The 17,440-nt window shown below is 34.6% G+C and overlaps 1 protein-coding gene across 1 annotated transcript in view; it reads left to right on the top strand.

The window, feature by feature from the left end:
- The first annotated feature begins 706 nt into the window (after positions 1-706).
- The window catches only part of LOC526979 (UDP-glucuronosyltransferase 2C1), a 34,220-nt gene continuing 17,486 nt past the window's right edge, over positions 707-17,440 (top strand). Inside the window, 3 exon segments of the mRNA XM_002688305.6 lie at positions 707-1,461; positions 7,992-8,140; positions 10,152-10,283. Of these exon segments, the coding sequence (XP_002688351.2) occupies positions 741-1,461; positions 7,992-8,140; positions 10,152-10,283 (1,002 nt within the window). The 5' untranslated portion in view covers positions 707-740.

Here is a 17,440-nt window from a genome sequence, read left to right as displayed (position 1 = left end):
TGGCTCCAAATTGGGAAAGGAGTATGTGAAAGTTGTATATTGTCACCCTGCTTATGTGAAATGCCAGGCTGGAAGAAGGACAAGATGAAATCAAGATTTCTCAGAGAAATATCAATAACCTCAGATATGCAGATGACACCACCTTTATGGTCATAAGTGAAGAGGAACTGAAGAGCCTCTTGATCAAAGTGAAGGAGGAGAGTGAAAAAGTTGGCTTAAAACTCAAGATTCAAAAAACAAAGATCATGGCATCCAGTCCCATCACTTCATGGGAAATAGATGGGGAGACAATGGAAACAGAGACAGACTTTATTTTTGAGGGCTCCAAGATCACTGCAGATGGTGACTGCAGTCATGAAATTAAAAGATGCTTACTCCTTGAAAGAAAAGCTATGACCAACCTAGAGAGCATATTAAAAAACAGAGACATTACTTTGCCAACATAGGTCCATCTAGTCAAAGCTATGGATTTTCCAGTAGTCATGTATGGGTGTGAGAGCTGGACTATAATGAAAACTGAACGTTGAAGATTGATGCCTTTGACTGCGGGGTTGAGTTTATAGAGTTCCCCCCCGCCCCGACCAAAGCAGTTGTTTTTCATTTTAATCCATAATACAAAGTACACAATTCAAAGTTCAGCCCAACCTACTATGAACTGAGGAAAGTTAAGGAGAGATCTTTGGATTGTGAGTTTCATGTACTTGACTTAAGCCCAGATTTAATTTAGGCAAGAAGTAGCCATGAAGACTGTGAAAGTCTTCTGCATCCTTTTCATGCTGCATCTATGTCTTTTTGACTCTGGAATGACGGGAAAAGTTCTTGTATGGCCTGCGGATTTTAGTCATTGGATTAATTTACAAGTTATTCTAGAAGAACTTCACCATCGTGGGCATGAGATAACTGTCTTGATACCTTCACCAAGTCTTCTGATTGATCATACCAAGGTTCCCTATAATGTGGAGATCCTCCAACTTTCGGTAACTAAAGAAACTTCCATGGAAGAGATGAATACCATTCTCTATGAAGCTTCTTTTGACATGTCAAAATTCTCATGGTGGAAAATGCAAATAAAACTGGCAAACATAGGCAGAAAATTTTTATTAATAACCAAAAGAGTGTGTGACAGTGCTGTCACTAACAAGGAATTACTCAACAGACTACAGGCAGCCAAGTTCGATGTATGTATTGCTGACCCTTTAAGATTTTGTGGGGAATTGGTGGCTGAACTCCTTAATATTCCATTTATATTCACTTTTCGACTTTTATATGGTAATGTCATTGAAAGACTGTGTGCTGGGCTTCCTATGCCTTCTTCATATATTCCTTGTATCACATCAAGACTGACAGACAACATGACTTTTATACAGAGGCTGGAGAACTGGTTACTGTATACAGTGAATGATGTGATATATTCATATTATGTATTTCCAGAATGGGATGAATATTACAGCAAGGTCTTAGGTAAGAGAAATGTGTATATAGTAAGTATTCTTATATACTATGAAAAATGTAAATATTTATCTGACTGTATGAAAACTCACAAAAGGTATTTTAGGTGAAGAAGATCCAAGCTTCTGTGGCTATACTGTTTTGAATTTTAAAAATAATAACGCCTTTTTATGGTTTTGTGTTATATGATTAAATACTGATAATATATCCAGGAAGGAATATTCTCTCTACTCATGCATAATATTTTGGAGTGTCTGGAGAACCCAAATCGGACAGCGTGCTTGATTTCTCTAACCTTAGATTAGTTTTCTGTTTTTCACTTCTGCTCTTATGCAGACTACTTTCTTTCTTATTAACTTGCACCTTCTAAGGCTGTATATTTGTGTTCTGTGAAGTAATGGTTACTTGGTGGCTAGGTTTGCAATTGTAAGCATGAAAATAGAAAATAAATAATGTAGTTTGGTTTCATTTTCTATTGTCTTCCAAAGTGTTAAAACAGGAAGATTTTTTTTTTCTGAAGGATCATATTTCTAATTTTTTAAAACTCACCTCAGTGTTTTGTTCTTGTTCTATTCAAAATTTCATTAGAGGTCAACTAGTGACTTTTGACCCTGAGCACAAAAATTTTCTCTATTTTATCAAGTCCATTTATCCCTTCTATTTTCCTTTTGAAAAATTTATTTTTTATTATGTTAAGGTGATTATGTGATTATGTTAAGGAAGTTTTGCATAAGGGGTAAATTACCCTTGAGAAAGCAGAATCTTTCTTATATTTTCCTTAGCTAGATTTTTTGAGATCCCCTGGAGAAGGAAAAGGATACCCACTCCAGTATTCTGGCCTGGAGAATTCCATGGACTGTATAGTCCATGGGGTCACAAAGAGTTGGACACGACTGAGCGACTTTCACTTTCACTTTCAGATAGATTTTTTTGAGTTATTATTAGCACGCAACATTGTATTAGTTGCAGTTAGTGACAAAAATGTTAATCAATAGTCAACCTATGAAAGAAATGGAAAATTTTATTTAAGTTAATCTGAGGATTATCAGCCCTGGGATTTCTTTGGAAGGAATGATGCTAAAGCTGAAACTCCAGTACTTTGACCACCTCATGCAAAGAGTTGACTCATTGGAAAAGACTGTGATGCTGGGAGGGATTGGGGGCAGGAGGAGAAGGGGACGACAGAGGATGAGATGGCTCGATGGACGTGAGTCTGAGTGAACTCTGGGAGTTGGTGATGGACAGGGAGGCCTGGCGTGCTGCGATTCATGGGGTCACAAAAAGTCGGACATGACTAAGCGACTGATCTGATCTAATCTGAGGATTATAACCTTGGAGAAAATCTGTCAGGAATCTCTGAGGAATGTTCTGCCCATTAGAAGTTAAAGAATTGTCATATAAGTTTTTGAGAGAAAGGGTTATACATCACAACATTTGATTGCCAGTTTATGTAGTCCTAAAAAATGAGTAGTGGGTCATTGTGACCCCTGAAGAGGTTAAGGAAGGAATGTTACCTCCTAAGAAGTTACCTTGCTGGTGCAAGGAGGAAAATTTTTCTTTTTTGTAAGCAAGCTTTCCTGTGTCTTCTAAGGGGATCTAGTTAATGTATAATGCAGAAGCACATTGCCAACTAAAACAGGGAGGGCCTCAACTGGAAGATAAATTTTTATGCAAAATTTTTCTGTCCTGCTTTAAAATAATTTTGTTTCAACAGAGGTTTACAACAAAATGATTAACTATTTGTACATATTGTGAAATAATCACCACAATAACTCTAGATAATATCCATCACTACACATAAATACAAATGGTTTTTACTTGAGAACTCTTAATATCTACTTTCTTGAAAGTTAAGTCGCTCAGTCATGTCCGACTGTTTGCAACCCTGTGGACTGTAGCCCACCAGGCTTCTCCGTACATGGGATTCTCCAGGCAAGAATACTGGACTGGGTTGCCATTTCCTTCTCCAGGGGATCTTCCCAACCCAGGGATCGAACCCAGGTCTCCCACATTGCAGGCAGATGCTTTAACCTCTGAGCCACCAGGGAAGCCTATTTTCTTAGTACCTTTCAAATATAATACAGTATTAGTGACTAGAGTCACCAGGCTGTAAATTACACGCCCTAATTCCTTACTTTAGAACTTGAACTTTCTACCATTTGACCACCTTCACCTACCTATTGTGACCATGACCCAACCCTAGCATCTGGCAATCACCAATCTTCTCAGTGTCTACTGTTTGTTTCAGTTTTTGTTTTGTTTTCTCTTTAGATTCCATATATAAGTGATATATTTGCCTGTCTTACTTCACTTAACATAATATCCTCAAGGTTCATCCATGTTGAGGCAAATGGCAAGTTTTCCTTGTTACTCATGACTTAATAATATTCCACTCCATCTGTCATCATGTTTTCTTTATACATTCACCTATTTATAAACACCTAAGTTGTTTCCATGTTTTTGGCTATTGTAAATAATGTTTCAATGAGCCTGAAAGTGCAGTGATCTGTTTTTTCATTTGTTTGTTTGTTTGCTTGTTTGTTTTGCTTTATTCTTTTTTTATATTATATCCAGAAGTGGACGTTTTGGATCATATGTTAGCTTTATTTTTAAATTTTGAGGAGTCACCATCACATTTTCCATATTGGCTATATTGGTTTACATTTGCATTAACAGTGTAAAGGTGTCTCTTTTCGCTACCTACTCACTAACATTTGTTGCCTCTTATCATTTTGATGATTGCCATCATAACAGGTACGAGATGTTACTTCCTTGTAGCTTTGCTTTGAATTTTCTTGGTGACTAGTAACATTGAGCATCATTTCATATTCTTATTAACTATTTGAATCTTTTCTTCAAAAATTGTTTATCCAGGTCTTCAGCTAATTTTTTAAGGAATTATTTATTTTTGTGTTATTGAATTTTATGAGTTCTCCTTATATTTTAGATGGTAACACCTAGCTGAGAAAAGATAAGCAAAAGGCAAAGGAGAAAATGAAAGATATACCTATCTGAATACAGAGTTCCAAGGAATATAAGTGAGCAATAAGAAACTCCTACTAAGTGATCTATACAAAGAAACAGAGGAAAACAATAGAATGGGAATGGCTAGATATATCTTTAAGAAAATTAGAGATACCAAGGGAATGTTTCATGGAAAGATGGGCACAAAGAAGGATAGAAATGGTATGGACCTAACAGAAGCAGAAGATATTAAGAAGAGGCGGCAAGGATACACAAAAGAACTATACAAAAAAGATCTCCATGACCTAGATAACCTCTACTGTGTGATCACTCACAGAGAGCCAGACATACTGGAATGAAAAGTCAAGTGGGCCTTAGGAAGCATCACTATGAGCAAAGCTAGTGGAGATGATGGAATTCCAGTTGAGCTAGTTCAAACTCTAAAAGATGATGCTGTGAAAGTGCTGCACTCAATATGCCAGAAAATTTGGAAAACTCAGCAGTGGCCACAGCCTGGGAAAGGTCAGTTTTCATTCAAAACCTAAAGAAAGGCAATGCCAAAGAATGTTCAAACTACTGCTCATTTGCATATAGTCAAAGTTATGGTTTTTCCAATAGTTATGTATGGACGCAAGAGTTGGACCATAAAGGAGGCTGAGTGCTGAAGAATTGATGCTTTTGAATTGTGGTGTTGGAGAGGACTCTTGAGAGTCCCTTAGATGGCAAAGAGATCCAACCGGTTAATCCTAAAGGAAATCAATCCTGAATATTTATTGAAAGGATTTATGCTGAAACTGAAGCTCCAATACTTTGGCCACCTAATGTGAAAGCCGACTCATTAGAAAAGACCCTGATGCTGGGAAAGATTGAAGGCAGGAGGAAATGGGAACCACAGAAGATGAGATGGTTGGATGGCATCACCAACCAAATATATTGAATATGAGTTTGAGTCAGTTCTGGGAGACGGTGAACGACTGGGAAACCTGGCATGCTGCAGTTGATGGTGTCACCAAGGGTCATACATGAGTGAGTGATTGAACAACAATAAAAACACATACACAGACTTATGGTTTGCAAATATTTTTTTTTTCTATATTCATAGGCTGCCTTCTTGTTTTGTTGATCATTTTTTTTTCTGTGCAGTGTGCAGTAACTTCTAGTTGTAAGTAGTTTCCACTTGTTCATTTTTAATTTTGTTACTTATACTTTAGGTGTCATATTTAAATTCACTTCCATGATGAGTGTCAAGAATTATTTCCCATTGTTTTCTTTGGGGAATTTTGTGGGTTTAGGTCTTATATTTAAGCCTTATCCATTTTAATATAATTTTGTAGTGGAGTAAGTTCATTGAATATTTTTGGCTCCCTTGTGAAATACTAGTTGACTGTATATGCATCAGTTTATCTTTGGGCCTTTGCTTCTGTTCTAATGGACCCGGTGACTGTTTTTAAACCTATGTACTGTTTTGATTACTATAGCTTTATAATATTCTTTAAAATTAGAGTGTGTGATGCCTACAGCTTTGTTTTTCTTTCTCAGGAATGATTTGTCCATTTGGAACTTTTTCATTTTCATATGAATTTTTATTATTTTCCCTGTTACTAATTTTAACAGATGTATCTCTAATACCCTATCATTACTAAAAATTGTGCTTATTCCTAAAAAGTTAAAAAAATTATAGCTATGATCTCTTATTTATATAGCCACTTCCTTTTTTGAGTATCTATTCAATATTTCCTCTGAGAAATTATTCAACAACTCACAAACAACATGAGTGCTTCTAATGAACTCTGCTGCCTGGCAATATGTAATATGTTAAAAAAAGTCATATGACCTAATCAAGGTCGACATGTTGCACTGAAACTTCTGGGCATTTTGTGACAAAAACAGGTGCTTATATCTCTAGACATGGCCACATAAAATGTGGGCGGAAACCATCACACATCCATGTTGAGAGTTCAAGCTACAAAAGGCAACACTAAGAAAAAAATAACTTAAAATCTCATCTAGATTACATTTTCTGATCATGGATTAAGCCTTGATTGATCTACAACTTGGGTGAACTTGTCTGTTTACTTCTGGTCCCAGCAATCTGACACTCAGTTTAGGAACATCTTTTTGAGTGATTCCTTATTGATAGGGTATTACTCTGTCCCTGATTCTTCCATAGTTATTAGCAACTTAGAGTATTTTTTTTTTTGGTGGACTATATCAATAATCTGAGAAGAAGAGTAAAGACTTGATAAATAGAAGAACCACATTTCTTTTACTCTAAGTGCTCTAAGATATAGATATAATTTAGCTATTCAGAATTTAAAATCTTCATTATGTTATGTATTGCAAGTATGTTTTTCAAACTTTAAAAATACAACACATAATTTATAAAATTATTCATTAAAACATGTCATCGATATGTTCAAATAATTGATGAGAAATAAAAACAAGAAAGACAGCATTCATTACAAAAAATTGAGAAGCTCTTTATAAACCTTTCAGAGGATAAAGGAATTTTAGAATAAAAGTCCTAGGTTAGACAAAACAATGGTCAAAAAATATCCTATAGAGAAATAAAATCGTAATTTGGGAGATGATATTTTCTACTAGACAGAAATATTCCCAGTTAACAATTAACTTCAATATATTTTAGCTCAAAAGTAAATTAAAAAAATAAATGACAAAGTAAAACCTATGTACATTTTCCTAAAGATATGTGCTGAGTATGAAACTGGATGTTGTTGTTACCAGAATAAAACCTCTCATTTACTGAGATTTGCCTTGATCTCTTATGCAGATGCATCTCCCTAGGGGTTCAAATCCCTTATATTTTCTAATCAAAACTTTAGCACACTTAGAACATCGAGGAGAATATTCAAAAAGTCATGTGGTGAGAAACCAGATAGCTATGGTTTCCTCCTATCAGTGACATGGAGCACATATTTCAAAAAGACACCAAAACTCTGGGTAAGCTTTGTTATAAAATAAACTATTGCACCACCAGATTATTATGCAGTGCAATATCTTCACCAATGAGGATACAACCTTGTAGAATAAGAACTTTCATTAACTATAGCAAAGGGGACAATCACTTTAAGAATTGTATTAAAAGTACTCAGGATGTAATTAGTTGTGATAGCATACTTGAAAACAGTAGAAAAAAGATGGGTAAAGCACAAGTTGTTTTTCAATATAATCAGAGGCTTTTGGAGCAATGATGATGAGATGAATTGGAATTCCAGAAAAGAAGGTGTGACTCTATCTCAGAAGGCTGAGGATTGCTGCCTGTTTCTTGTACTTGGTAGAAGCACATGAATGGGTTCAGGCTTAGCTCAAGAGGAAAGATTCCATTGACAGAGAGAAAGCAACAGGCTTTTGGTTTTGTTCCATACTTAAATCTATGCTTACTTTTTCATATTCTGACTATCCTGTACTCTTCAGGGGAAAAGGCCAATTGGTTTAAGTTGGGTTGCATAGGCTCAGTATTGATCTTTAAGAATTTACTTAGAAAATTAGGTGGAAAAAATAACTCCCATTTAACATATCAGATTCCTTTCCCTCTGTTATCCTTCATTTTTATTCAGGAAAACCTACCACACTATGTGAGATCATGGGGAAAGCTGACATGTGGTTGTTTCGAAGTTACTGGGATTTTGAATTTCCTCAGCCTTACTTACCTAATACTGAATTTGTTGGAGGACTGCACTGCAAGCCTGCAAAGCCCCTACCTAAGGTAATTAAATGTGTTTATTATTGTCCTACATTAATGAAGTGTGAAGTATTAGTCACTCAGTCGTATCCAACTCTGCGACCCCATGGACTGTAACCCAACAGGCTCTTCTGTCCATGAAATTTTCCAGGTAAGAATACTGGAGTGGAATAGACATTCCCTTCTCCAGGGGATCTTCCTGACCCAGCTATGAGTATTTATCTCTTAAAATGATTTCTGGTTTATTGTTAACAATATTTGATCCCCAAACAGAGAAAACAGACATAGAATTTAATGGTCATTATTTTCTTAGACTATACACTACAGTAAGAAGGTGAGTAGCCTTTATTTTGGATTATGTATTACTATCTGATTGAAGTAGTCCTCGATATTTTCTTTTCTTGTTCAAAATCCATTCATTACACATGAAAATGTATTATATATAAATTTTAAAATATTTCCTAGTATCTTACAAATTCTATGCTATTTTTTTTTTTTTTCTAAGTCGCTTAAGTCATCTTCGACTCTATGCGACCCCATAGACAGCAGCCCACCAGCTCCTCTGTCCCTGGGAGTCTCCAGGCAAGAATACTGGAGTTGATTGCCATTTCCTTTTCTAATACTATGCTATAACTGAACATAAAGATAACATTAAATCTTAAGTCAAATCATCTGTAAACATAATGTAATGGTTAATTTTATCTGTTAACCTGCCTGGGTAGGTACCCAGCTGTTTAGACAAACATTTTTTAGATGTTACTGAGAAGTTCTTTTTAGATGAAATCAACTTTTAAGTATGTGGACCTAAATAAACAAATTACTCTTCATTATGTGGGTAAGCCTCATCCAATTAGTTGCAGATGTGACTAGAAAAAAAAGACTGAATTCTGCCCGTAGGCTGCCTTCAGACTTAAACTATAGCAGTGGCTCTTCTCTGAGTCTCCATCCTAATGTGCTGTTCTGCAGATTAAACTTGCCAGCTTCCATAACCATGTAAGAAATCCCTTAATATAAATTTCTTCCCTGTGTTTCCATTTCAAGCCTCACACATTCTTTTATCTTATTTAATTGGCTTAGTTTTGCTAGTATTTCAACACAGGATGAAAAGATTTATTTTTATTTTATGTATGATTGAATATACTGTTTTTATTTTTAATTCAAAATTATATATTTCTAATATATTCCTATCATCCTCAGAGTATGTTTTATAGGTATTTCGGCATTACTTGTCAGATGTTACATGGCTACCTCATTCCTAATTGTGTATGTGGAAACTTATATTAAAAAAAAATATATATATATAATCAAAATAAAAGAAAATAGAAATTTAGAAAACAGAGAAAAATAAATGTACCAAAACTGTATCATTGTACTGACAGTGATTCATCAGAAAAATGAAAGATAATCTTATTAGCATCTAAGGCTAAATATAAAGTACAGCACCGGAACTATTTAACTTAAAGGTAGAAATTTGCTCTGCCAGCTACTGCTGTGTAGACTTGGACAAATTACTTAACCTTACTGAGATAGATTTCCCATCTGTAAATGTATACATATCTCATAAAATCACCATATATCTAAGTTAAGTGATACATGTAAAGAGCTCAGCAAATGGCAAAAGATAACAGGCAGTCAATAATTTGTAAACACAAACACACATGCACAAAGACACACACATACCTCAAACATGCTTTACTAAATGAGCCTTTAGTAACAATAGTTTTTAATTCACCTAATAAGGATGAGATGGCTGGATGGCATCACCGACTCGATGGACATGAGTTTGGGTGAATTCCGGGAGTTGGTGATGAACAGGGAGGCCTGGTGTGCTGCAATTCATGCAGTTGCAAAGAACTGGACATGACTGAGCAACTGAACTGAACTGAATAAGGATTTCAGGTCATCTATTATACACTGAAATGGTTAACATAATGAAAGTACATATTTGTTCTAGTAATTCAGACACATTGAAAAAAGAGTGTGACATCTATTATAAATGTAAACTTTTATATTTCAAAGACTGTTTTCTTCACAGGAGTTTGAAGAGTTTGTTCAAAGCTCTGGAAAAGATGGAGTCGTGGTGTTTACTCTGGGGTCAATGATCAAAAACCTCTCAGAAGAAAAGTCTAATATGATCGCATCAGCACTTGCCCAGATTCCACAGAAGGTCAGATAATATTTATTTCAGGGATAGTTATTTTAAAATCCATGATCACCATAAAGTATACCTTTAAAATGCAGGAAAGGCTATTGATATTGTTAGTCTCAACTTAAGTGAGTGTTAAAGAAAAAGTATAAATGATAAAAGGGGGTATTTGATTGCTATCTTGCTTTAAACCTGGAATTATTAACAGAAAATTCTATTGCAGTATTTTCTTTAAATAATGAACTAAAATTAATCATATGCTACTGTTAAAGCATTGTCAGCTTTGAGCCTAGGTTTTATTTTTTTTTAAATCATTCATGTAATTTAACATATTTTGCTGTTCTTATAGATATCTTTTAAATCTGAAGCATATAAACAAGTTACAAATAACATGACAGAGAATAAAGGAAAATATATTCAAAATAATAGGTTTGATTCACAGCATGTCTTGGGACTACATTTTCTTATAATTAACGATTGTAAACATTGTATTAATTAAACTTGGAAATAAGAGCATATATTCTAAAATTAAACCTAAATAATGTTTCTTCTTTCATCAAGGGGCTTTTGAGTTCCTCTTCACTTTCTGCCATAAGGGTGGTGTCATCTGCATATCTGAGGTTATTGAGATTTCTCCCGGCAATCTTGATCCCAGCTTGTGCTTCTTCCAGCCCAGCATTTCTCATGATGTACTCTACATAGAAGTTAAATAAGCAGGGTGACAATATACAGCCTTGACGTAATTCTTTTCCTATTTGGAACCAGTCTGTTGTTCCATGTCCAGTTCTAACTGTTGCTTCCTCACCTGCACAGTTGGCTTCAAGCTCAACATTCAGAAAACGAAGATCATGGCATCTGGTCCCATCACTTCATGGAAAATAGATGGGGAAACAGTGGAAACAGTGTCAGACTTTATTTTTCTGGGCTCCAAAATCACTGCAGATGGTGACTGCAGCCATGCAATTAAAAGATGTTTACTCCTTGGAAGGAAAGTTATGACCAACCTAGACAGCATATTGAAAAGCAGAGACATTATTTTGCCAACAAAGGTCCGTCTAGTCAAGGCTATGGTTTTTCCAGTGGTCATGTTTGTATGTGAGACTTGGACTGTGAAGAAAGCTGAGTGCCAAAGAATAGATGCTTTTGAACTGTGGTGTTGGAGAAGACTCTTGAGAGTCCCTTGGACTGCAAGGAGATCCAACCAGTCCATTCTGAAGGAGATCAGCCTTGGGATTTCTTTGGAAGGAATGATGCTAAAGCTGAAACTCCAGTACTTTGGCCACCTCATGTGAAGAGTTGACTCATTGGAAAAGACTCTGATGCTGAGAGGGATTGGGGGCAGGAGGACAAGGGGATGACAAGAGGATGAGATGGCTGGATGGCATCACTGACTCGATAGACGTGAGTCTGAGTGAATTCTGGGAGTTGGTGATGGACAAGGAGGCCTGGTGTGCTGTGATCCATGGGGTTGCAAAGAGTCGGACACGACTGAGCGACTGAACTGAACTGAATGTTTCTGCTAATAATCCTAAATAATGAATCCTAAAAATAATCCTAAATGAAATCCTAAATAATGATTCTTAAACAGTTAAAGCTTTAATAATCCAGTAAAAGATTTAAGAGTATACTTTACAATGTTCCAGCAAACTGTAATTTTATATATATCATTCTAGGTTATAACTGAGTGACACCTTTTCCCTAGCTTTAGATAAAACAGACCATTACAGAAATTGTTTTTCAAATAATTATGGCAATTCTTATATTTATATCCAAATTACTTTCAAAACTTGCTTTGTAGAAGTAATACCCATTTAAACATTTAATCTAAAAAAATCTTCATAAAATTATTGCATTTTTAATTGCATTAAAATACAATGCTTAGGAGTGGTATTGAGGAAGGGCTAGAGGCACCAAGAACTCTTTCTCTCCAAAACTATATGAATAAAAGTGGCAAGAGGGAATATCCTTGTCATATTTCTGGTCTTAGAAGAAATGCTCTATTTTTCATCATTGAAAATAATGTTTGCTATAGGTTAGTCATACATGGCCTTTATTTTGTTAGGTAACTTTCCTCTAGGCTCACTTTCTACAGAGCTTTTTTTTTTTTTTTTAAATCATAAATATGTGTTGAATTTTGTCAAAAGATTTTCCTGGATCAATTGAGATAATTATATGGCTTTACTACTCAGTTTGTTAATGTGATTCCCCGATAGCTCAGTTGGTAACGAAACCCACTGCAATTCAGGAGACCCCAATTCAATTACTAGGTCAGGAAGATCCACTGGAGAAGAGATAGGCTACCCACTCCAGTATTCTTGGGCTCCTTTGTGGCTCAGCTAGTAAAGAATCCAGTTGCAATGCAGGAGACCTGGGTTCGATCCCTGGGTTGGGAAGATCCCTTGGATAAGGGAAAGGCTAACCACTCCAGAATTCTGTCCCGGAGAATTCCATGGACTGTAGAGTCCACAGGGTCGCAAAGAGCCAGACATGACTGAGAGACTTTCACTTTGCTAATGTCGTGTATCACATCGATTGATTTGTGTATATTGGACAATCCTTGCATCTCTGGAATAAATCCCACTTGATTATAGTGTACAATTCTTTTTATGTATTGTTGGGTTCAGATTGCTAGTGTTTTGTTGAAGATTTGGCATCTATGTTTATCACTGATATTGGCCTATAATATTCTTTTTTGTGATATCTTTTTCTGATTTTGATATCAGGATGATGGTCGTCTCGTATAATGAGCTTCAGAATATTCCTTTCTCTGCAATTTTTGGAAGAGTTTCAGAAAGATAGGTGTTGATTCTTTAAATTTTGATAAAATTTGCCTGTGAAGTCATCAGGGTTCTGAACTTTTGTTTGTTGGAGGATTTTTAATCACAATTTCAATTTCAGTACTTGTGATTGGTTTGTTTATATTTTCTTTTTTTTTTTTTTTTCTGGTTCAGTCTTGGGAGATTGAACATTTCTAAGACTTTGTCCATTTCTTCCATGTCATGCAATTGTCTTTTGTTGATAAACAGTTGCTTTTAGTACTCTCAATATCGTTTGTATTTCTGTATTGTGCATTTCTGATTTTATTGATTTGAGCCCTCTTCCTTTTTTGTTTGATGAGTTGGCTAAAGTTTTGCTAATTTTGCTTATTTTCTCAAAGAACCAGATTTTAGTTTCAATGATTTTTGCTACTGTTTTCTTTGTCTCTGTTTCATTTATTACTGCTTTGATCATTATGACTTCATTCTACTAACTTTGATTTTGTTTATTCTTCTTTCTCTAGTTGCTTCAGGTTAAGGTTAGGATATTTAGTTGAGATTTTTCTTGTTTTTTGAGGTAATATTGTATTGCTAAAAATTCCCTTCTTAGAACTGTTTTTACTGTGTCCTATATGTTTTTGATATTGTATATTTGTTGTCATTAATCCTTAGATTTTTAAAAATTTCCTCAGTGATCCACTGTTTGTTTAGTAACATACTGTTTAGCCTCCGTGTGTTTGTGTTTTCTTGCTTCCCTCCCCCTCCAGGGGATTTCTAATCTCATTGCTTTGTGATCAGAAAAATGCTTGATACAATTTCAATTATTTTAAATTTACTAAAACTTGCTTTGTGATCCAAGATGTGATTTATCTTGGAGAATGTTCTGTGTCCACTTGAGAAGAAACTGTATTCTGCTGCTTTCAGATGGAATGTCCTATAAATATCAATTAAGTCTATTTGATCTAATGTATTACTTAAGGCTTGTGTTTCCTTATTGATTTTCTGTCTGGATGATCTGCCCATTGGTGTGAGTGCCCTACTATTATTGTATTACTGTTGAGTTCTCCTTTTATAAAAGCTGTTAGCATTTGTCTCCTATGTTGGGTGCATATACGTTTACAACTACTATTACTTCTTCTTATGTTGATCCATTGATTATTATGTAGTGCCCTTTATTTTCTATTGTAACAGTCCTTGTAGTAAAGTCTATTTTGTATGATACAAGTATCACTACTTCAATTTTCTTTTGCTTTCCATTTGCATGGAATATCTTTTTCCATCTCCTCACTTTCAGTCAGTGTATGTCCCTAGGTCTAAAGTCTCTTGTACACAGCATATATATGAATCTGGTTTTCATTATCAATTGTCAGTTTATGTCTTTTGGTTAGAACTTTTAATCTATTTACATTTAAGGTAATTATCAATGTGTATGTTCCTGTTGCCATTTTCTTAATTGTTTGGGGTTTGTTTCCATAGGTCTTTTTCTTCCCTTCTTTTTTCCCTCCTCTTCCCTTGTGGTTGGATAACTGTCCTTTGTGTTGTGCTTGGATTGCGTTGTCTTTTTTTATATGTGTAGCTATTGTAGATTTTGCTTTGCATTTCCCATAAGGTTTTGGTATAGCATCTATATATGTACTTGTATTAAGTTGCTGATCTTTTAATTTCAAATATCATTTCAAAAATACATTTCCAATATCTGTAATCTCCACTTGTCACCATTGGTGGTTTTGATATCATTTTTGTGTGGATGCTATCCTGTCTTTACTGTATGTTTGCCTTTTGTGTGCTTAGTCACTCAGTGGTGTCTAACTCTTTGCGAACCTATGGACTGTAGCCCACCAGGCTCCTCTGTCCATAGGGATTCTCCAGGCAAGAAGAGAACAATAAAGAGAAGGAAAGGAAGTAAAAAGGAAGTAAAATACTGATAAAGGGGAAAAATTAAACAACAACAACAAAAAAACATGGAGCTAAAAATTTATAATAACTGAAATGAAAAATTCACATCATGGGTTCCAAATCAGACATGACTATGAAGAAGTATCAGCACACTTGAAGAAAAGATAATCACAATTATCAAATTGGAGGAACAGAAAGAAAAGCAAATGTAGAAAAATGAACCCTAAGGCACTTGCGGGACACTTTCCTGTGAATAATCATAGAGACTGTAGGACTTCTTGAAAAAGAGAAATGGACAGAAAGGATACTAAGTAAATAATGGCATGAAATATTACAGATTTAATGAAATACTTCATGAATATACAAGTTTAAGAAGCTTGAGGACTTCAAGTAGGATAAAATCAAAACGACCTATACAAAGACATATTAAATTCAAGCTGTTGAAAGCCAAAAACAATGAAAAAATATTGAAAGGAGCTAGACAGAAGTAATTCATCACATAAAAGATATCTTCACTAAAATGATCAGCAAATTTCTCATCAGAAACTCTGCAATTTAGATTGATAAATTCTAAGTGCTGAAAGAAAAAAAAAATGTTAATTGGCAATTTTGTCAAAGTTTCCTTCAAAGATGACATAGAAATTAAGACATTAACAGAAAAACAAAAGCTGAGGGGTACATCATTACCATTAGACTTTGCATATAAGAAAATACAAAAAGGACTCTTTTTGGATGAAATGAAAAGCTACAAGATAGTAAAGCAAACCACATGGAGACAAAAATGGCTGCAGTAAAGGTAAGATCAAAAATAATTTTAAAAGCTGATATCAATCTAAATTTGGTTGTAACTCCAATTCATTTTGTCTTTCTCAATTAAAATAAAATACATAAAGCAATTATAATTTATGTAATTAGGAACACTGATTAAATATGTAATTTATGACATTAATTACAGAAAGAGTTGGATGGAGATATTAAAGAGCAGAGTTTTTGTATACTTTGAAGTTAGCAATAAATACCTCAAAGAATAAATCCCAAGAAAAATTAAAAATAATTTTTAAATAAATGAAAACACAAGAGATCAAAATAAGAGATTTAGAGGAAGAAGGGATCACAGGGAAATTTATACCTCTATGCCTACCTTTAAAATGAAAAAAGATCTAAAATTAATATTCTAATATTATACCTTAAAGAATTATAAAATGAAGGAAAACTACACCCAAAGCTTGTAGAAGGAAGTAACTATGAAGATTAGAGCAGAGATTAAAAGAAGATAAAAAAAAAAAGTCAGTAAAACCAAAGCTAGTTGATTGAAAAGATCAGCAATATTATCAAAATATTAAACTGGCAAAAAGGAAAAAAAGAATAGATGCAAATAAAGTCAGAAATGAACCTACAGAAATTACTAATGGTGTTATAGATATAAAAAGGATTACAAGAAACTATGATAGAAGTGTAGATAAAACAGCAGATTAGGAAGATGCTAAGTTCACTTCTTCCCTCTGGCATACCAAAAGAGCCAAAAAATAAAGAGCAACTGTTAATGAGAAAAACAGAAGACTGGCAGAAAATACCTTGAGGTCCACATACAAAGGAAGAAATCTGGACTCTCCTCTTTTACAAAAAATCAACTCAAAATCTATCAAAGACTTAAACTTTGTAGTAAAAATATAACATTTTTACAAGAAAATCTAAGGGAAAACTTCATCACAGTGGATTTTGCTATGATTTCATAGGTAAGACAGCAAATGCAAAAGCAGAAAGAAAAAATATATATATAAATTAGACTTCTTCAAATGAAGACCCTTTTGCATCAAGAGAATGAGATAAAATGTAGATTGTGAGAAAATCTTTTCAAATTATGTATCTGGTAAGGAATTAATGTGCACAATACATAAAAGAACTGCTACAGCTCAACAACAACAAAATCTAATTGAAAAATGGAAAAGTACTTGAATAGATAAGGAATATACAAATGGTCAAAACGTATATGAAAAGAAGCTCAACATCATTCATCATTATGGAAATGAAAATCAAAAGCACATAAAATTAATACTTCATTCAATAGGATATCTATTATCAGAAAAAGAAGGGAAAAAACGGAAAATAACATGTTGGTGAAAATGTAGAGAAATAGGACTTGGTGGACTGCTACTAGGAGTAAAAATGATGCATCTGCTGCGAAAAACATTTTTGTGGTTACTTAGAAAGTTAAACATAGGATCGTATGAACTAGACATTCTGTCTTGGCTATATATTGAAAGGAATTGAAATCAGTGATTAAAACACATATTTGTAGGCGGAGCCTGGTGGGCTGCCGTCTATGGGGTCGCACAGAGTCGGACACGACTGAAGTGACTTAGCAGCAGCAGCAGCAGCAGGCATAGTAACTTAATGAGTCAGATAACCATGATGATGTAATCACTCATCTAGAGCCAGACATCTTGGAGTCCGAAGTCAACTGGCCCTTAAGAAACACACTATGAACGAAGCTAGTGCAGGTGATGGAATTCCAGCTAAGCTATT

This window comes from Bos taurus, chromosome 6 (assembly GCF_002263795.3).
Source record: "Bos taurus isolate L1 Dominette 01449 registration number 42190680 breed Hereford chromosome 6, ARS-UCD2.0, whole genome shotgun sequence".
NCBI lineage: Eukaryota > Metazoa > Chordata > Mammalia > Artiodactyla > Bovidae > Bos > Bos taurus.
The sequence above is the reverse complement of the archived record's forward strand: the minus strand, read 5'-3'. Positions and strand labels throughout refer to the sequence as shown.